Source organism: Bos javanicus, chromosome 22 (assembly GCF_032452875.1).
Source record: "Bos javanicus breed banteng chromosome 22, ARS-OSU_banteng_1.0, whole genome shotgun sequence".
NCBI lineage: Eukaryota > Metazoa > Chordata > Mammalia > Artiodactyla > Bovidae > Bos > Bos javanicus.
In genome coordinates, this window is record NC_083889.1 from 44,197,556 (window position 1) to 44,220,065 (window position 22,510).

General features: G+C 43.0%; 1 protein-coding gene across 6 annotated transcripts in view; it reads left to right on the forward strand.

The window, feature by feature from the left end:
* ARHGEF3 (Rho guanine nucleotide exchange factor 3) overlaps positions 1-22,510 on the forward strand; it is a 312,008-nt gene that overhangs the window by 150,314 nt on the left and 139,184 nt on the right. For all 6 annotated transcript variants that reach the window (XM_061396610.1, XM_061396607.1, XM_061396609.1 and 3 more), the window contains one exon: positions 15,607-15,669. In XM_061396610.1, coding sequence (XP_061252594.1) covers positions 15,607-15,669 — 63 coding nt within the window. The remainder of the gene's footprint in view (positions 1-15,606; positions 15,670-22,510) is intronic.

The following is a 22,510-nucleotide window of genomic DNA, read 5'->3' on the forward strand; positions in this document are numbered from 1 at the left end:
TTCAAGTTTTGTTTGGAAGACAGCTAAATATTTTGATCAAATAATCCTTAAATTATATTCTTCTCAAGCCTAAGGGATTGTGTTCCAGCTAATGCCCAACCAAAGTCTGCTGAAGTACCTGTGCAGACTCACTCCTTTTTAGGTGCTCAGGGGCTTGCAGGCACCAAAGGTTAGCAGATACTGCAGAGTTGAGCCCTGAGGGCCTGAGGGCTCCTGGAGTTGGGCACTGGGTGAATATTAAATGCCTCCAAAAGGAATGAGTGTTTATGGGCTTGTTTTGTTTGTTTGTTTTGAGGACAGGGGAGAGTGTGCAGGTTATTTGTGAACTTCTTTCATTTTACTTTTGGCAACTTAATATTTAAGACTTATGAAAAAGTTGCAAGTCTAGAAAAAGATACTCCTGAATACCTTTTATACACTTCACTGATTGTTTAAGTTTGCTCTCTCTGTTTCTCTTTCTTTGTCTCTGTATCAGTCTTTCTCCAGAGATACATGCTTGCATGCTAAGTTGATTCAGTTCAGTTCAGTCGCTCAGTCGTGTCCGACTCTTTGCGACCCAATGAATCGCAGCAAGCCAGGCCTCCCTGTCCATCACCAACTCCCGGAGTTCATCAGGCTCACGTCCATCGAGTCGGTGATGCCATCCAGCCATCTCATCCTCTGTTGTCCCCTTCTCTCCTGCCCCCAATCCCTCCCAGCATCAGAGTCTTTTCCAATGAGTCAATTCTTCGCATGAGGTGGCCAAAGTACTGGAGTTTCAGCTTTAGCATCATTCCTTCCGAAGAAATCCCAGGGCTGATCTCCTTCAGAATGGACTTGTTGGATCTTCTTTCAGTCCAAGGGACTCTTAAGAGTCTTCTCCAACACCACAGTTCAAAAGCATCAACTCTCAGCGCTCAGCCTTCTTCACAGTCCAACTCTCGCATCCATACATGACCACAGGAAAAACCATAGCCTTGACTAGACGGACCTTTGTTGACAAAGTAATGTCTCTGCTTTTGAATATGCTATCTAGGTTGGTCATAACTTTCCTTCCAAGGAGTAAGCGTCTTTTAATTTCATGGCTGCAGTCACCATCTGCAGTGATTTTGGAGCCCAGAAAAATAAAGTCTGACACTGTTTCCACTGTTTCCCCATCTATTTCCCATGAAGTGATAGGACCGGATGCCATGATCTTCGTTTTTCTGAGCTTTAAGCCAACTTTTTCACTCTCCATTTTCACCTTCATCAAGAAGCTTTTTCGTTCCTCTTCACTTTCTGCCATAAGGGTGGTGTCATCTGCATATCTGAGGTTATTGATATTTCTCCCGGCAATCTTGATTCCAGCTTGTGCTTCTTCCAGCCCAGCATTTCTCATTATGTACTCTGCATATAAGTTAAATAAGCAGGGTGACAATATACAGCCTTGACGTACTCCTTTTCCTATTTGGAACCAGTCTGTTGTTCCATGTCCAGTTCTAACTGTTGCTTCCTGACCTGCATACAGGTTTCTCAAGAGGCAGGTCAGGTGGTCTGGTATTCCCATCTCTTTCAGAATTTTCCACAGTTTATTGTGATCCACACAGTCAAAGGCTTTGGCATAGTCAATAAAGCAGAAATAGATGTTTCTCTGGAACTCTCTTGCTTTTTCCATGATCCAGTGGCTGTTGGCAATTTGACCTCTGGTTCCTCTGCCTTTTCTAAAACCAGCTTGAACATCAGGAAATTCACAGTTCACATATTGCTGAAGCCTGGCTTGGAGAATTTTGAGCATTACTTTACTAGCATGTGAGATGAGTGCAATTGTGCGGCAGTTTGAGCATTCTTTGGCATTGCCTTTCTTTGGGATTGGAATGAAAACTGACCTTTTCCAGTCCTGTGGCCACTGCTGAGTTTTCCAAATTTGCTGGCATATTGAGTGCAGCACTTTCACAGCATCATCTTTCAGGATTTGAAATAGCTCCACTGGAATTCCATCACCTCCACTAGCTTTGTTCATAGTGATGCTTTCTAAGGCCTACTTGACTTCACATATCAGGATGTCTGGCTCTATGTCAGTGATCACACCATCGTGATTATCTGGGTCGTGAAGATCTTTTTGTACAGTTCTTCTGTGTATTCTTGCCACCTCTTCTTGATATCTTCTGCTTCTGTTAGGTCCATACCATTTCTGTCCTTTATCCAGCCCACCTTTGCATGAAATGTTCCCTTGGTATCTCTAATTTTCTTGAAGAGATCTCTAGTCTTTCCCATTCTGTTGTTTTGCTCTATTTCTTTGCATTGATCGCTGAAGAAGGCTTTCTTATCTCTTCTTGCTATTCTTTGGAACTCTGCATTCAAATGCTTATATCTTTCCTTTTCTCCTTTGCTTTTCGCTTGTCTTCTTTTCACAGCTATTTGTAAGGCCTCCCCAGACAGCCATTTTGCTTTTTTGCATTTCTTTCCATGAGGATGGTCTTGATCCCTGTCTCCTGTACAATGTCACGAACCTCATTCCATAGTTCATCAGGCACTCTATCTATCAGATCTAGGCCCTTAAATCTATTTCTCACTTCCACTGTATAATCATAAGGGATTTGATTTAGGTCATACCTGAATGGCCTAGTGGTTTTCCCTATTTTCTTCAATTTAAGTCTGAATTTGGTAATAAGGAGTTCATGATGCGAGCCACAGTCAGCTCCCGGTATTGTTTTTGTTGACTGTATAGAGCTTCTCCATCTTTGGCTGCAAAGAATAGAATCAATCTGATTTCGGTGTTGACCATCTGGTGATGTCCATGTGTAGAGTCTTCTCTTGTGTTACTGAAAGAGGGTGTTTGTTATGACCAGTGCATTTTCTTGGCAAAACTCTGTTAGAGTTTGCCCTGCTTCCCGTATTCCAAGGCCAAATTTGCCTGTTACTCCAGGTGTTTCTTGACTTCCTACTTTTGCATTCCAGTCCCCTATAATGAAAAGAACATCTTTTTTGGGTGTTAGTTCTAAAAGGTCTTGTAGGTCTTGATAGAACTGTTCAACTTCAGCTTCTTCAGCGTTACTGGTTGGGGCATAGACTTGGATTACTGTGATATTGAATGGTTTGCCTTGGAAACGAACAGAGATCATTCTGTCATTTTTGAGATTGCATCCAAATACTGCATTTTGGACTCTTGTTGACCATAATGGCTACTCCATTTCTTCTGAGGGATTCCTGCCAGCAGTAGTAGATATAATGGTCATCTTAGTTAAATTCACCCATTCCAGTCCATTTTAGTTTGCTGATTCCTAGAATGTCGATATTCAATCTTGCCATCTCTTGTTTGGCCACTTCCAATTTGCCTTGATTCATGGAACTGACATTCCAGGTTCCTATGCAATATTGCTCTTTACAGCATCGGACTTTGTTTCTATCACCAGTCACATCCACAGCTGGGTATTGTTTTTGCTTTGGCTCCATCCCTTCATTCTTTCTGGAGTTATTTCTCCACTGATCTCCAGTAGCATATTGGGCACCTACTGACCTGGGGAGTTCCTCTTTCAGTATCCTATCATTTTGCCTTTTCATACTGTTCATGGGGTTCTCAAGGCAAGAATACTGAAGTGGTTTGCCATTCCCTTCTCCAGTGGACCACGTTCTGTCAAATCTCTCCACCATGACCCACCCGTCTTGGGTTGCCCCACAGGCATGGCTTAGTTTCATTGAGTTTGTGGTCCTAGTGTGATTCAGTCATGTCCAACTCTGAGGGTTATGGACTGTAGCCCACCAGTCTCCTCTGTCCATGGGATTCTCCAGGCAAGAATACTGGAGTGGGTTGCCATGCCCTCCTCCAGGGGATCTTCCCAATCCAGGATTGGACCCGAGTCTCCTGTGCTGGCAAGCAGGTTCTTTACCACTAGCACCACCTGGGAAGCCCCTCTCCATAAGTAAATAGTTAGATTTGTTGTTGTTCAGTCACTAGGTCATGTCCGACTCTTTGTGACCCCATACTGACTGCAGTATGCCAGGCTCCTCTGTCCTTCACTATCTCTTGCAGTTTGCTCAGATTCATGTCCATTGAGTCAGTGATGCAATCTAACAACCTTATCCCCTGCTGGCCCCTTCTTTTCCTTTCAATCTTTCCCGGCATCAGGGTCTTTTCCAATAAGTTGGCTGTGTCACATGGCCAAAGTATTGGAGCTTCAGCATCAGTTCTTCCAGTGAATATTCAGGGTTTATTTCCTTTAGGATTGACTGGTTTGATCTCCTTGCAGGAATAGAAGGAATTCTCAAGAGTCTTCTCCAACAGCACAATTCAAAACCATCAGTTCTTTGGTGCTCAACCTTCTTTATATAAATGTGTGCATGTGTGTATATACATATGTATTAAATAAATTTATATATCATATATTTAAATAAAGATTTATGTTATATATTATGTAATATTTATATATTATATATTTAAATAAATTTATATATTACATATATATTGAAATTTATTTTATACATTTATATATACATATATATGTATATACTAAATACCTACAAGAGTACTTATTTTATATATTTATATACACATAAATATGTATATACTAAATACTTAACTATGAGAGCAATTACAATTACTTTCACACAAGTATAGTTGTCAGAAGAAAAAAGTTTAACATGGCAAAATATATTAACTCCTCCACCATTCATAAGCTTGCCAACTGTTACAACAATGTATTTCATAACTGTTTTGTTTTTTTTTCTGGTCTAGAGTCCAGTTCAGTATCATGCATTGCACTTATTGCCACTTGTTCTTTGGTCTTCTTTAATCTGGAACAGTTTCCCAGGCCTGTTTGGTGTTTCTTGATTTTGACTCTTTTGAAGAATAGAAGCCAGTTAGGTTGTACAGTTTCCTTCTCTGTGGGCCTGTTAGATGTTTTTCATGACTAGATTCAGAATTTGCACTTTAAAAATATCTAGAGTGATGGAAGAATGCCTTTTTTAGGCTGTGCATTTATTTTTCACAGTTCAAGAGGTTTGGAGGACCAAGATCAAGGTGCTGAACTATATGGTGTCTGGCAAGGAGCTTCTTCCTGATTTGCAGACAGCCACCTTCTTTCTGTGTCCGTAAATGACAAAGAAAACAATCTTCTCTTTCATGTCTCTTCTTATAAAAGCACTAATCCCATTCATGAGAGTTCTGTCCTCACCACCTAATCACCTCTCAAAGGTCCCACCTCCAAATACCATCACATTGGGAGTTAGGGCTTCAACAAGGGAATTTGGGAGATTCAAACATTCAGTCCGTAACAGGAGAGGATCAGGTGCAAGTGAGGGTCCTCATCAGACAGTACCAGGGAGGCCTGAGCCTTTGCTTCCACAGTTAGTCTTAATGAAGCCTCTGGACTGAGGCTCTGGCTATTAAATGGGAGGTCCGCTCAGTCCTTTCTGTGTCTTGTACAGGGGACAGCCAATGCAAAGGTCATTCATCTTTAAATTTTTTCCCAGCTTTATCTTTAAAAACTCATGTAAAATGACATTCCATTCTTGTTAAAGTATATAAATAAAGGCTTACCTGGCTTCCCACAAAGTTAGGTTGATGGACCGTTTTTATTCCGTGGCTTAAACCCGCCTCCTATTCCACTACTCGGTTTTAGAAGCACAGAGTTGTGTTCAGCATGTCTTAGGTTCAGTACCCTAGAAGCAGACCTGGGTACAAGTGCAAGTAGTTTATTTGATCACTAGAAACACTGGTGAGGGACTGAGGAAGAGAAACAGGGTACGGGGTGTGATCATGAATAGGTTAGCTCTGTGAACACCTGGGGCTCAAACCTGCTGGGGACTTCTGGGAGACTGCACGATATGGGAGACTACATGAAACTTTGCTGCACGATCGACTCAATCTGGGGAGCTTCTGCAAACTCCTGAGGTTCAGAATCTGCAGATGGCAAGAGCCAGTCCCTGGGAGCTTTTTAAACTCCTCTAGTGTTTCCAGTGTATGGTCAAAACTGAGAAGACTGTATTTCAGAGTTGTCCCCTCAAGCTTTAGGAAGCTGGAGTGTTTACCTGCCAACTGCAGTTCATCGCAGGTTGAGGGCTGCTCTTGGTGACATTAACAGCCAAGCATTTCTGGCCTGTAAAAAGCTGAGGCATGCCAGGGAATGGTGATTGCCCAGGGGACATGGGCCAACAGTATCAGCTACTAGCTGGATATGATATCAAATCCTGGCTTTGTCCAAGCACTCTTAGAGCAGTTTTAATCATGTCATTTAAACTCTTTAAGCCTCAGTTTCCTTCTCCTGGTGGCTCAGATGGTGAAAATCTGCCTGTAGTGCAGGAGACCCAGGTTCGATCCCTGAGTCAGAAAGATCCCCTGGAGAAGGGAATGGCTACCCACCCTAGTATTCTTGCCTGGAGAATTCCATGGACAAAGGGGCCTGGCAGGCTACAGTCCATGGGGTTGCAGAGTCAGACGTGACTGAGTGACTGAACACTTTTCCTCGTGTATAATAACTTCTTTGTCCAAGCTGTGAGGATCAGATATAATATATGGAAAGCACCCAGCACGCAGTGAATTCTTAACAGATCTTTGTTTTAAACCCAGCAAGTGGAAAGAGGGAGGGGAGGAAGGGACTACTTGAAGCATCCAGAACATGCCATAAAGCAATACAGATTGTGAGTTCTAATCTGGTATAACACCAGATAACACCAAATAGTTCTACTAGGGAAATTTTTCTTTATTTAAAGGAATGCTATGATGAGTTGTCAGGATATACACAGTGGCTGAGCAGCTGCAACCCATTTCTCTGGCATGTTCCATCTCTGCTGTGTGTGCCAAGTTGTCCCCAGGAGTAGTGGATGCAGAAACCAGTAGTCGAAGGGAAATTGCTCTTCCTATAGATAAACGCCTGCCTGCTAGTATTTGGGGACACCACTCAGGAATGCATGGGGTGCTGTGGCTACAAAGGCATTACCAGCACTGAGGTCTGTCCTGATAAGAAAAGGCAGGAGTCCCAAGTGAAGAAGTGAGAACTCTTCTTGTGAAATCAGATTCCCAATATTATCATGAGCAATAAGCACATTTGAGTCTGAATTGTACAGTTGGACCATCTGAGTTCCTTGGTTATGTGGAGTAATTCTCTAGAAATTAAGCAATTTATTGGGACATTCCCTAAACTATATGGGTTTCTATTTTTGTTGATAAGGGCTTCAGACAGTTCTGTGCGGGAATAATTTTAATACATAAGAGTTCTTTATGCTGGTAAAAGTAAGTGAATTAACAAATAACGGAGGAATAGGGAGGCACCAGTGATAACAGTGTATAATGAACCACAGATTGTGGCTAAGCCACTTCAGTGCCCCTGAGAGCAGAAGGAAACAATAGAAAACAATTACAGTAATTGTTAGAAGGCTTAGGGGGAAAGTGCCCTGTTTAATTAGGTTTTGTGCTTCTTGTCAGATTCCATCATTGGCAACCTTTATGAACATGAGCCTCCTTTCCCACCTCAGATGGGTGCGCATAATGGAGTTTGTCTGGAGCAGTCTATCTGGAAAATATATTTGCCAGTGCTCTGCCCTGGACAGACAAGTTTTCTGTCTTCTCTCCTGCTCCTTTGGCCTTGAATGTTTGGAGAGAAAAGTGGTCTGTAAATGTTCATGGGATGATCGTGAAACTGGCTGCTCTCAATTGTCAGGGCTGGTGGTGACCCTGGCAGGCTGTGACACCTGGTGGTGACCCCTGACCTCTCATCTGCCTGGTTGAACATCTTTTCCTTCCCTTGGGAGAGGAAGACCTTTCCTTGGTCAATGTGACCTTATCTCTGCTTCCCAGCAAGCTAAAGGCCAGGTGTTCTGGGGCCAAAATCAATCTTTGGGGGTTTTCCTGATTTGCCAAAATCAAGTCAGTGGGTACACTCTTGTACATGAGTGGAATTTTATCCATGTTTCCCATTCCCCCCCAATCCCGGTGCCATTCCTGCTGTTACTGCTGCTGCTACTAGTGATAACCAATGTTGAGAAGTTGCTGTGTGACAGGCATTGTGGTGAGCCCTTTACTCACACTGATCTATTTGACTCTCATGATATCCTTAGTTATTTTATAAACAAGGAAACTGAGGTTGAGAGAGGAGAAATTATGTGCTTAAGGTTCTATACCATGTGGCATGACAAGGACATGAACCTACCAAATCTAACTTCAGAGCCCACAGTTAATGGCATCTGAGCACAAAATCGTATATTATGTTGTGCTCAGTTGTATCCTACTCTTTGCTGTGCTACGGACTGCAGCCTGCCAGGCTCCTCTGTCCATGGGATTCACTGGGAAAGAAAACTGGAGTGGATTGCCATTTCCTTCTCTAGGGGATCTTCCTGACCCAGGGATTGAACCCACATCTCCTCCAGCTCCTGCGTTGCAGGTAGATTCTTTACCACTGAACCACCACTTAGTTAAGATTTATTTACCAGCGGCTCAGGGAGCACCATGATTTCCAGGTTTTCTACCCCGTGAGCACATTAAAGAGTCTAGGGAAAAAAAGATCATGGTTCCTGGATGCTGGAGAAGGGAGGCTATTTTTTAAAATAAGGTATTAAAAATTGAGCAGGGATTCCCTCTCAGTTTTTTTGCTCAGCCCTGGAGCTGAGACAGAGGAGAAATGAGACGTGGATCCTCTCCTGCTCAAACTAAAGTTTAGTGAGTCAAGTTCCAGCTAAGGACAAGTACAAGAACATAAAATCCTTTTCTAATCTCTCCCTAAAGAAGGCGCAGATGAAAGGCCTCATCAAAGCCTCTGAAACCACCAAAGCTGTTTGCCAGAAAAGAGATAAATCAGAAAGGTTTGAGATCTGGTTTGAATTTAATAATTACAAATGACTAATCAGGGCACATTCGCTGTCAAGTCAGGAGCTGTACTGCCTCCACCAGTGCATTTCTGCTGCTCTGGTCACTTGGTTATTAAATAGAAAAGCCCTGTGATTAAATCACAGGGCTGTTCCAACACTAATCAATTAAATCTCAGTCATTTAAAATTAAGTCAGGCCTTGCACTTGCCTTGCCTCTGTGACAGAAGTGGGAACCACACACTGCAAACGTGACTGAAGGTATCCAGAGAGCATCCGTTTATAGCCCTATGTGATGTGGGTACTTAGAGGAGGGTCAGGCTGCATCCCAGGTAGGATTGCCTCCTCCACCATCTCTAATACCCACATCTTCTTTGCCTGCCTCTCAACATCCAGTAACAACAAATCAGCAGTGACAATAGTAGTAATAGTGATTATGATAGTAACCACAGAAGCAATAATAATTACCATTTTTTAATCTCTCGCCATATGCCTGGCCCTGTTGTAAATATTTTATCTGCTTTAATCCTTCAAATAAGCCCGTGATGAAGAAATCAACGTTTATGGAAATATATCATGGACACTTCCATATCTCACACACCTGGAACCTGCCTGGCCCATAGTTCATCCTCTATAAATATTTGTCGTGTGACTGAAGTGATAGAGAGCATCAGTATCTGTGATACACATCAGTTGCTGTGATAAGATCAGAGCAAGGAGAAGTGATGGATCCTGAACTCAATCTGTCTCATTTATTCTCTTTGTTTCCTTGAGGTATGTAGGTAAATGTCTTATGAGCCTTTTTATATTGTTCTAAGGCACATATTGTTTTAAATGTAAATTTACTTTATGTGCTTCTCTGATGGCTCAGGTGGTAAACAATCTGCCTGCAATGCAGGAGACCCGGATTCAATCCCTGAATTGGAAAGATCCCGTGGAGAAGGGAATGGCAACCCACTCCAGTATTCTTGCCTGAGAAATCCCATGGACAGAGGAGCCTGCCAGGCTATGCTCCTGGGGTCGTAGAGTTGGACATGACTGAGCGACTAAGACTTTCACTCTTCCCTTCACATTTTTTATATTAATTTAAATAAATCACACTTTGTTTTTAAACAATATAAAAAGAGAACTAGCACTGGATGGCGAAAGGATCAGTGGTTTGGGAACCAGCAATGGCACCTAACTCCAGTACTCGTGCCTGGAAAATCCCATGGATGGAGGAGCCTGGTAGGCTGCAGTTCATGGGGTCTCGAAGAGTCGGACACGACTGAGCGACTTCACTTTCACTTTTCACTTTCATGCATTGGAGAAGGAAATGGCAACCCACTCCAGTGTTCTTGCCTGGAGAATCCCAGGGACGGGGAGCCTGGTGGGCTGCCGTCTATGGGGTCGCACAGAGTCAGACACAACTGAAGTGACTTAGCAGCAGCAGCAGCAGCAGCTGGTATAGAGAAAACTCCCCTCTCCAGCATTTGCTAGTTTTGTGACCTTGAACAAATCCCTGAAGCCTTCCCACGCTTCAGTATTCTCTGTAAAATGAACACCAGCATGCTCACTGAGGCCAGGCTGAGGAGAAGCTGGAAAGGAACAGTTCTTTAAATGGTGAGCACAGTGAGTGGCTCATAGCAGACACCCAGTTCCTGCACCCACTTCTTTCCACCCCCACTGTATATCTGAGAGTGATTCTCCTCTGCTTCCAAGACTCAAAACCTCAAAGGATCCCAAGATTTGGGTCTAGAGAGACTGTAAGCTGAGCCTAATAAGAATCAGACAGGCTTAGACCTGGGACCAGCTCTTCTGCAAATCCATCAGCTGAGGACAGGTAGGGTCACTGCTCTTGGCAGAGAGCCTTACCTGGAACCACAGAAAAACACTTGTTCCCAGATCATTTACTGATGAGATTTATGTGTCTGCCTTGTGCTGTCAGAAGGTAGCCAAGCCTAAGAGGAGGTGGTCAGAGAGAGGCCTGGAGAACAGTGATGTGCTGTGAAAGTGGATGGTGTCACCAGGAATGAGTCTCAGAGTCCTCCCCATCTGTCCAGAGAGACCTGTATCTCCATTAGAACTCAGATCCACATGTACAGAAGACTTTGCCCTGTTGCAGATTAACAGAGAGCCTCCTGGTCGGTTTTTGAGCCAAGAAGCATGAGGTTTTTCCAGCACCCGAGCACCTCTAGAAAGCATCTCCATGAAATATGTAGCCTGCAGGGTTAAGGAATCAGACGGTATACGCTAGCCCTTTGTTCCCGTACATTCCCTTCTGTAACTGCTTTTCCTCCCTGACTCAGATAGGTGTTCAGAAAAAGGGTTCAGATGCCAAATCAGGTCGCTTATGGTTGGATTCAGCCAGCTGTTTCATTTCAGTTGGGCTGTTACCAATCCTGGACTCGTTGCTCCTGAAGCACAGAGCCTGGGTGTGCATGGTGTTACTCAGGGAAGTGCATGCTTGCTGCCTAGTCATGGGTGTGCCTCACCCTTGAACAGACCTGACACTTCTTCTCACATTAGGAGTGAAAATCACCAGTGTTCCACTTGGACCAACGTCTGAATTTTTTTTTTAACTTATTGTTAAAATTGTAATTGTTAAAAGTTGTCATTTTTTTTTAACTTATCTGTATAATTTAAGGAAAATAAATGCCCCTGCTGGTTAAGAAAAAGAGTCTCTTATTTGAAAAGCAAAAATTATAGCATGAACTTGCATGTTTTGAGTCCCCAAGGAAATTTGAGGTTGAAGAATTTTAGCCTTCAGTGATCTTTGCTTTTGAGGTTTTGATTTAATTTTGGCAGCCAGGTGGTTAGCGGAAGGGAAGGGTGTCGCCCCAAGAACACGGGCCTCCTTTATTTATTCTTTTTTTAGTCACTCATTCAGAGATTATTCATTGACCTGCTGCTCAGCACAGGACGCTGGGGTTTTAAGTTATGCACTCAAATCAGAGAGCCCAGACTCCAGCACAGTCCCTGGGCTCACCCACGGTGCACTGTTTTTCATAGTTGAAAGGGAAGTGGACTGTGCATTCGCCTCAGTGACTGGGACGAGAATAACAGGGTGGGTCTCTGGCTCTTCAAACAGGCTGAGAACCCATGAGACCAAGTATGTAAATGCAGGTGTTTGAGACACAGAGTTCTTCCTCCCTCGGAGCTGCCCCGGGTCATGTCTCCATGACTTCTGACACGCACGGAAGGGTGGTGCTGGGCTGGTGGAATGGGTACCCGTTTGTTCCCCTCCACCGTGCCCTCCTTCCCCGAAGTTGGATAATAGTGAAGACGACAAGCTTCTCAAAGGCAGCGGGGTCAGAAGTATCAACAACAATAAGAAATGAAGAAACACTCTTCTGGGGGAGTTGGCTAGGTACCAGGTACTGTAGCCTGTTCTAAGAATGTGATCATGACAGACCAAATCCTGCCTCTGTGTGCTTGCGTCTCATGAGAAAGTCAACCCGAAAACAGAAAATTAAAGTATCTCTCTGAAGTGAGTCTCTCCTGCTGGTCTCTGTCTCTGCAGCTTGTCTGAGTCATTCACGGCAGAGATCACAGTCTAAAATATGTTGTTTTCTTTTTATTCCCAGTTAGTGGGAAGGGAGCATGCCTGGCTCGTTCGCTGCTGGATCCTAGCACCCAGAGCAGGGCCTCGCACATCGGAAGTGCTCGGTGAACATAGCGAATGAGCACATGACCTAGTGACCCTTTGACGTGTTTGCACTGGGCCCAAAGTTTAAACTGCAGACTCCTTCTGTGTTGCTGACTGTGGTCAGTTAACACCCTGTGCAGTGGAAATTGAAAAGAACACCCACTTTGATAATCCATGCAGATATTACTTTGTAAAATGGGTGGGTTTCTTAAGTAGATCTTTCTATCCCAGGTTAACCGGCTGTGGCTTACTTTAAAGGCCACTAGAGGACTTTTGTCTTCTGCATTTGGCTCTTGGTACATAGAAGCATCTGGGGTTAGTGATGCTTAGGAGGCTGTGTTCCAACCCTCGGTGGTATATTGAGTTGGTCTGGAGAGGGCTGCATGCCCATGAGAGAAAGAGCCTCTGTTAGTGTCCTCTGTCCTTCACTAGGGTGGGATTTTGGGGGTAACAGGCCACTGTAAATGTGTCATGTTGACAAAATCATTGAGCCCTCAAAATGGACCTGCAGCATCATAAAACTCTGTAATCTAACAACACCAGGTAGCGGCACACATCTCTGTAGCTTACAGTTTGGGTAAACCCGGGAGCCAGCATTTATTGTGCCGTTACCATGTGCCAGCCGTCATTCCAGGTCCTGTATACATATCTTCTGTAATCCTCAGGACAGCCTGACCTGGTGGTTAATGACCACTTTACAGATAACACCCCAGAGCCTCCGCCCTCTCATGGGATTTCCCAAGATTGAAGGTCTAATTCTGTAGCCTCCCAAGTCAAGAGAAGCCAGGCTCAGGAAATGGCATAGGTTGTCCTGGGTGGCAGGGCACCAGCGCAGATTTCCCTACTCTTTTACCCCAGCACACGTTACTGATTGATTGCAGCCTTCCCTCACTTGCTGTGCTGTGAAATCCTTCTCAATACAGCACTCAAGGGAGACACTGCCAGGCATTCCGAATGGCAAATGAGTCATAACCTGTTTGCCAAGTGTGCTTTAAATGGGGTGTGTGCATGTGTGTGTGAAGGGTTTTGCCCTAAGAATTAGAATCTTGGATTCAGGGTATTATACCATAGCCGTGTAACTTGGGAGCCATTTGTTTGTCTCTCCTAACTTCAATTTATTTACCTGTAGAATGGTAATACCTTGCCATACTCACCTCCAAAAGTCACCATATAAATACACCATATAAATACTCAATGACACCACAGTGCCGCTTTTAATTGTAACTGAATGATGAATCAGTATGGGTCATGTCCCTACACAAACATGAAGCAGCCCCCCCTCCAAATGACAAGCAGCTTTCAGCATCCTCTTGGGACTCCCCCAAAGCCCATGAGTGGAGTATTTGGCTCCCTAACAATCACCAATCACATGGTGAACTTGTTAGGGAAGATTCTTGGATATTATCTCAGAATGGCTGATTGAGGATCCTGGCTCCTAGCACTGGATCTCTAAATTCTTCCACTGCTCAAGTGGAATGATGTATGGGATCTAGCACTCCATACTCTGTATGGAACCATGTTAACCTTTAGGATTTGAAACATCTAGGTAGCTGGTGACGGAAAAGAGGCCCCAGTCTCCTCCCCATCTGTGTCAGGCAAACTCTTAATTCATTCATCAGACCTGTTCAAATGCCTCCTCCTCTGAGAAAACACCCCCAGCTCCCACCAAGGCCAAGCTGATTACTGCCTCACTGTGCTCCAGAGCCCTCTAGCCCACAGGCTGAGCACTTACTGTGCACCAGGCACTCTGCTGTGTGCTAACACACATCACTGTATTTACTTCTCCCTGCTGGAGAATAAAAGCTTATGTTACCACCTCCATCTTAGAGTTGAGAAAGGGTGACTCAGGCAAGTGAAGTGACTTTCCCTAGGATAATTGGATCTTACTGCCTTATAATCACACCAGAGTCTGTGTCTCTTACAGGAATATGATAATTACGTGAGTTAATGTGAGCTCCTTAACTAGGGAAGTTGCCAATCTCGGCATTCCTGGGAGCAAACACAGGACCTGGTGCATAATAAAGTGAAAGTGAAAGTGAAGTCGCTCAGTTGTGTCCGACTCTTTGCGACCCCATGGACTTTAGCTTATCAGGCTCCTCCGTCCATGGGATTTTCCAGGCAAGAGTGCTGGAGTGAATTGCCATTTCCTTCTCCAGGGGATCTTTCTGACCCAGGAATTGAACCCTGATTTCCTGCATTGCAGTCAGACGCTTTACCGTCTGAGTTACTAAGTCGTGCATAATAGGTGCTCAACAAATCTTTGTTGAGCTAAAGAAATAATAGAAGAGTTATAGTGAGATAGCCAAGGACAGATAAGGACTGGGTGCTTTCCAGCATCTGCCTGTGTTCACACTCATCATCTAATAGAGGAGAAAGGGCAGGAGGTGATAAACTTCTCTGAAGGCTGAAGGCTCCAACTGTCTCTCATACCACTCCACTGTAACCTCATACCAGGGATTCCGGTCAGTCGGCAGCTTTCTGCCAAGTAGGGGACTTAGCAAGTCACACATTAGAGACTCGAGAAATACTTACTTGATTGGTTAGGCTAGAGATGCAGAAGAGAAGTAAATGTGTCTCTGAAGAGCTTGATTGTGTTTGTGAATGGAATTTCTTTTCTTTTTATACAGAGGATAATACATTTTTCCAACCCCATAGACTTCCATGGTCATAAGTTCATTTCAAATATAGTTTTCTTCAGTTCCAATAGTGACTCTTCTGAGTCTTAGTGTTTATGGCTCTAAAATGGGAAGGTTGGAGATGTCTAAGGTTCTTTCCAACTTTCTGGTTCTGTGATGACATCAGCACCCTGGATGAAGTTTAGAACAAATTTAACTTACACAAGTACAAAGCAGCGCTAAAAATGGAATATCTTTAAGTGAATTAGATTATTTCCAGTCTCATGTCTTCTTCCATGTTAATAAAAATCTGAACTCTGTGTCTAAATTTCTAAGTCTTGTTATACAGAGACATTTAGAAGAAAAGAAACTATAAAGAGAAACAAACTGTAGCAGCTTGACTAAGAACAATAATGGAAACAAGTTATCCCAGAGCTTAATCGTTTCCTGTAATTTCTTAGGCTTTCTTAGAACTCGGTCTAAGGTTTTGCGTAACATGGTAGAAATGATAAGGATTACATGTGCTATTTGATTGCATTTTTTTCTTTCCTTAATCAAAGTCATAATCCTTGTTTACATTTGAACTTTGTTTTATTATTTGTTTCACAGCGGAAACGGAAGCAGAGCACCCAGGATGAAGATGCGGTTAGCCTTTGTAGTCTCGATATAAGTGTAAGTACAGTCCTTCCTACATCCCCTGCCATGGGAACACCTCTCATCTCTGAATGTATTTGTTAACATGCTATGGGCTTTAGGTGGGCTCCCAGGATTCAGTTACAGAGGTTGGGATCTTGCGGGGAAATGTTAAAATTTTTTTTTTTCATTTTACTGGAAGAAGCTGTGTGGCCAGCTTAAACTTCCAAGCCACTTGTTTATTGCTTGTCTCATAAAATGAACGATGAAATCAGTGCATCTGGATAGAATCTAGATAAAGGCCGCTGTGCCGCGTTAGAGACTGAGTACTAAAGGTGTGTCCCCTTCGGAGGAAGTTGGCAGATTGGCCTGACTCAAGCCACTGCATGGCTCAAAGGCCAGAAGAAGTGTCTGGCAGCATGGCTGAGGGAATGGCTTTGGTTTCAGCAGCTTAGTTTGAATGAAGATTCTATACTTAGATTTGTATGACACCTATCTTCTCCTGTTTTCTCATGAGGAAAAGACTTAACAGAATTGTTGTGAGGATCACACAAAACAATCAAAGTGAGAGTACCAACTGCATAGCCTGGTACATAGTAGACACTCACCAAATGTTAACCTCACTATATTTTCCTTTAAAAGCGGAAGTTTGCAAAAGATGTTTGAGTGACCTAGTAACTGTGCTAGTGATGACAGAAGTCAAAAGCTTTCTTGGATTTTTTCAGGCCCACATCTTTGGGTGCTGAATTTCAGTAGTTTTCTTTGTGTGGCCTCCTTGTCTCCCCAGTGACACAGTTGGGGAGGCTCCCCGGGCAGCTGGTGCTCTCATTGTCTAGGGCCGGGGGGTCAGGGTTCTGGCCTCCGCTGTGCTCCCCATGTCTGTTCATCGTTCACACTCCCTGGAACTTTAATCTTCATGCATGCATGGTGGATCCATCTAACATTAGGGCCTGGTCCTCCTCCTCCACAGACACTGCAAAACCCACTGTTGTGAGATGAAGCTTCTATGCTAAGAATTAAGAACTGGATCATGGTGCTGGCTCTGTCTGTAACTAATGATGTAATGTTGGGCAAGTCAGTTCCTCTCTATGGGCCTCATCTGTTTAAAAACAATTTTGAGATACAGTCTTTAAACCATTGTAAAAATGTGAAGCTCTGTTGAACACAGATTACTGGGTTCTCACCTGATAACATTTGTTTACCCATATAAGCAATGCTCTCTTAGTTATTTTTAATTGCGGCAGAGTTTTCTATGATGAACATAGCTGTGGTGGAGGGAGCCTGTGCTAGCTAGGTAAATGTATTCACACATCTTTATTTACCACATGGAGTTTGTTCCAGTCTTTAGCCCATCATATTGGTGGGTTGGACCAGTTTATTCTGTTGCTATGGTAATAGGACAAAAAAGACGATGTTATTCTTGCTTACTGGAAGAAGCTGTGTGGCCAGCTTCTTCTTACTCATTGAACCTTTTATTGTTGACAAGTGAAGTCTTTGAAACTTTCTTTATTGACAACGAGTTTTTTGGTGTTAGCAAATGTTTTTAATTTTGTGGCAATTATTAGAATGATTGGTGTTCAGAATATATAGAGCCCTTAGCCGTCATATATCCAGTCCCCTCAATTTGAAAATGAAAAAGTAGAAGCCCAGGGAAGTGTAGTGATTTAATAAGACTTTAACCTAGATCATTTCTAAGATCATTCCTCATCCTATGTTTTTTCCTGAACTATGTTTATTTTTCAGAAAAACATGTCTCTAGAAGCTTTATTCAAAGAACTACTAAACTCTTTTATATGAAAGGATTATTTGCAATCATGAGTTCTGATTTGGTTTTCATGTTGATCGGCATCCATGAGCTTACCTTCTGATCAGAGTCATCTAAGCTCATATAATGAATTATTTGATGTCTTTTCTCCTTATGCACATAGAAGGCAATGGCACCCCACTCCAGTACTCTTGCCTGGAAAATCCCATGGACGGAGGACCCTGGAAGGCTGCAGTCCATGGGGTCACTAAGAGTTGACACGACTGAGCGACTTCACTTTGACTTTTCACTTTCATGCATTGGTGGAGGAAATGGCAACCCACTCCAGTGTTCTTGCCTGGAGAATCCCAGGGACAGGGGAGCCTGGTGGGCTGCCATCTGTGGGGGTCTCACAGAGTTGAACATGACTGAAGTGACTTAGCAGCAGCAGCAGCTCTTTACACAGCCACAAAAGATACATCTCCCTCCCTTGCTGTATCTCTTAACCATATCGTATCATGTTTTGTCACAGTAAAGAGACTTTCATGGAAGAGTCTACCTTTATGCTTAGGGATTCACCTGTGGCCAAACTCCTTTCTGATTTCTCTGTTATTTTTTCCTGTTTCTTGGCAAACAGATTCCAGAACCTGGACAGTTTCCTCCAAATATTATCATGTGATATTATAATCATTATAAAGCTTAAAAGAATCCTAGAAGCTGTTGGAGGACATGAAAACTGGTGTTTTGCAAGTTTACTGACAGTCCAGGCTGTACAGAGATGATGGGGTATGTGGCAGATACACATGTGGCCATAGAGGAAGTACTACTGATTTTCAGTGCCTTGCACCTAACAGGTATTTGGTAGAGACAAGTTGAATGAACTAGTGGATAGAGCCACTCATGAGAAAATTGTAGCCATAAAGGCTGCAATGTCTGAGTAAATATCTGAGTCCCATAAATTAATAAATAAATGGCTTTGTAGTCTCCCCAAAGGTGCTTTTTAAATGGTGATGTTCAGTAGAGTCACAGCAGCATTAATGAAGAGTTGTTTTGAGCCTATTTCTATGTGTAGTGGAAAGTATCTGAAAAAAAGGTGGGTTCCAGTGGATGACTCACACCGGAAGATGTGAGGGCTTGAGAAAGTAATATTAGTAACTCTCAATTTTGATTCCACTTCATAAGTGGAAAGACGGTCACCAGATGTATGCTTGAACATGAAGTTGCTTAACTGGGGACAGGGATCTTTGGGGGTCAAGTTTCCATTGAGTCCTAGCCCAATGCTGTACAATGAGCTCTTCATAAATACTTATTGGTTAGTGAATTTTAACAACAATGAAAAGAGTGGATCTTCCCAGTGTGTATGTGGAATTCAACACATGTACCCCCGTTCTAGAAATATATCTGTGGCCTAAAGTTGGGAAGTATTAACACAAAAACTTTTCCCCTTTTGATTAAAAGCACATATTGGTGTCTGAGTGTGGATAACACCAAATATTCTCGTTGATATCTTGCTTTATTTTAAAGCCTCAGATGACAATTCTGGTACGTGCCTGCGAAAGGGTTTTCCTTTTGAACTCCTCTGCAACCTCCTATTGAACTTGAACTTAGAGACCAAACAGGAGTGGGTAAGCTAAGGAAAGAGTGTCCCTTACAGAACAGGGATCCTGTTGTTTGAGGGCCGGGTGTGTCATGGACTCTTGAGAATCTGATGATAGCACTGGGCTCCAGACAATTTTACAAGATTGACATGATTTTATGGGTCTCACAGAGCCCAGCCAACACCCCAAGTGAGGAATTCCTCTTAAAAAGGAAACTGGAAGGGTCCTAAGGCATGGTGACGTATCTCCGCAGAATTATTCTCCCACCCTCCACTTCCAGCACTTGGTGAAAAATGAATTGTGACTGGAGAGTCCACACTATTGGACAGTATAATTGGTCTCTATTTTTTTCCCACCACTTTACACAGTCCACTGGCTGAGCCCCCAGCTTCCTGGCAGGATAAAACACAAACTATTCCAGAGGGGGGGAGGAAAGCAGACTATATTTTTTAACACTTTTGAGAACAATTTGCAGAGTGGAGAATGCTCCCAGAAGCCGCCTACAAATCTTCTCTCACGTCAGAGGATATGAGTGGGATGGTTTCAGGGACATCGCTTCCCCCACAGCACTTTTCTCATTTGAATTCGAGGGGGCGAGAGACTCCCGAGTAAAGAGCTGGGTTTCATGGTCCCTCAAGCAAGGCACTTGGCCGAAGAGCCAGGTGTGACCCTGATGCAGGGCACTGCTTAGCATCAAACATCCTTTATCAAAAAATATACAAATGTTGGGATAGGCCTAAGAACAGTTTCCAATGAAGAAACAGTGTAAAAGATAAAAAGGAGTATATGTTCTTTGTTGCAGATTTGGAAAATGTGAGCACTAGAATTCACTATACTCTTACCTCAAAGTAGTGGCTACATTTTAATGTATTAACTTTCTAGAGTTATATACACACTCACTTAAAACTTTTCAATTATGAAATATTTCAGGCAAAGTGGTATAAAGGATAATGTAAAATTCCAGGTAGCTACCAAATGCAACTAAAGACATGTGCCCTTAACGACGCCACAGGCCCTTAAAAAAATCCCTTGCTTTGCTGTGTTTAATGTTTATTGTTGCCTTCCCTTTCTATAAACTTGCTATGTACAAGTAGCCCTAAATAGCACATATGTTATCAACTGACTTTTGAAGTTTATGTAAGCATGCAGTTTTAATGGTGATCATAACACATATTAATTTATTCCTGTATTTTCCATTTACTATATTGAAATCATGTCACCACAACCTGAAACATTCTTCAATAACATTATTTTAAATAACCATACTTTGTCAAATGGATGCACCAGGTTTATTTAGCCAGTCTTTTCTTGGATAGTTAGATAAGTTGCAGTTTTTTACTATTACAAATACCACTGATGGGCATCCAAGAATATCTTTGTGTGATTCTTGTATCAGTAGGATAAAATATAAATTTCCTGGCTAAAAGGGAATGAATATGTTTTAAACCTGTTCACAGGTTTATACTCCTTCTGGCAGTGAGAGGTAGAAATTCAGTTCAGAGCATTTGCGCCTCTCTCGTGTGGAAACTTGGAATGGGAGATTGTTCTCAGTTTTCTTTCCCACATTCTCTTTCAGCTATATCGCTGGTCCCTTGCTAAGTGTGGCTTTATGTGGGACATTTGCTAACCCCACTCTTTGGCAGGAGCCCCTCCTGTTGCCCTTTCAGAGCCCAGGATCTCTCTAACCTGGCAGGGAGGGACTGGTAGTGGTGGAGTTGGTGGTGGGGCATCCTTTCCATGTGGCGGGGCTTCCCCACAGGAGCAGGTGGCTGAACTATAACTGGGGTTGGGATGAGACCCATTTAACCCCCACAGCAGTCCTCTGATCATGGATGTTATCATACCCTTTTTGTAGATGAGAAAACTGAAGCTTGGAGAAATAAGAAATTTGCTCAAAACCCCACGTTCTTGTAGATTCAAGGCCGGAAGAGCTGGCTCCCACAGCTTCTCCATGCTGCCTCTAGCACAGGAAGGAGAAAGCATTTGACTCCAGGGCTTCTGGTGATGGATGATGGACAGGACGTTGAGCTGGTGTTTTTGGCAACCCAGCTTTGAGGTTTATGACCATGCACCTTCAGAGTACTATAACCTGTGCTTTCCAATTACTGACCCTGTTACATGGATGCTCAGCGCACAAGAGTTGACACATGAGAAGGGGGAAAAGCTTTCCTATCTCAGTGAAGCTAAATGACGTTTCTTTGCTAGGACGTGTTAAACCAGACACGAAACAGCAGCAGGATTATTTTATCTCTGCTCAGCAGAGTCCAGATAATTACAAAAGATACCATTTCTGTGGTTTTGTTTCTCTTGGTCTGTTCTGGAACTTGCTAACTGGGGAGATTAGCCTTGCCCTGACCAGCATGAGGCCTTGATGAATTATGTGGGAGATTTTAATAATGCTCTTATCACCGAGGAGACCAGGCCTGCCCCCGAGACTGGGTTGTCAATAGCGCATATTTATATTTAACCTGATGGATTTTTTTTTTTTTCTGTTTTGGAATTACGATCTGGTCTTGCTGCCTGTGAAATTATCTGGGCCTACAGTAGTGGAGATCCTGTGTTGAGTCTCAACCCAAATCTCTGATGGCAGATCTACTCATTGTTGACATAGGCACATTTTGTTTTGCTGCTGTTACTGTTGTTTAGTTGCTAAGTCGTGTCCAACTCTTTTTGTGACCCCATGGACTACAGCCCGCCAGGCTCCTCTGTGCATAGGATTTCCCAGGCAAGAATTCTGGGATACATGGGAATTCCTAGGCATCTCCTCCTCTAGGGGATCTTCCCCACCCAGGGGTTGAACCTGCGTCTCCTGCATTGGCAGGTGTACTTACCTTCTTTATCTTGCCTTTGGCCTAATCGATTAGGCTGTCAGTGGTTGTCATTTCACAGTGTATTCACTATGGTCTTTTGTCTTTGATCCACCTCTTGAAAAGCACAGTGACAAAGGAATTCCTGGGAGCTTCAGGACATGCTCTCAGAAGCTGATCATGGGACAAAGTGTCAGTCATCATCTTTTGTCCCCCTTCAGTGACCCCCATGGGGCCTAGGATTATTGAGGGATCCTGTATTCTGAGTATACCTAGTTGTTTGAATTTGTCATCAGAATTACAGACTTTGGAAGTTTAGAGATTAATCACATTCAGTTTCTCCACCTGTAACCTGAAATCATAGCAGTGTCTTGCCTTAGAGTTATAAGGATTAAAATAAGTTAATTCATGTAGAGCATATAGTATCTCGCCCTTGGTAAGCACAAAATACACTAGCTATTGTTGCTGTTGATTTCATAATACAATATTGATTCTGTGGTTCAATTTGAAGATGTCATTGTCACAAATGTTCCATACATAGAACTGATTATGAAATTAAAAAAAAAAACAGAATATAAAGAGATGTATACAAGGAGTTTTATTACAGTGTTTTAAAATAATAGCCTTAAGCTGGAAACAGCATGAGTGAGTAAATTATATAGAGACTTGTAAATGTATTGCAAAATAGAAGTGTAACACGTGATTACAGAGCACATAACTATGTAAGTTAC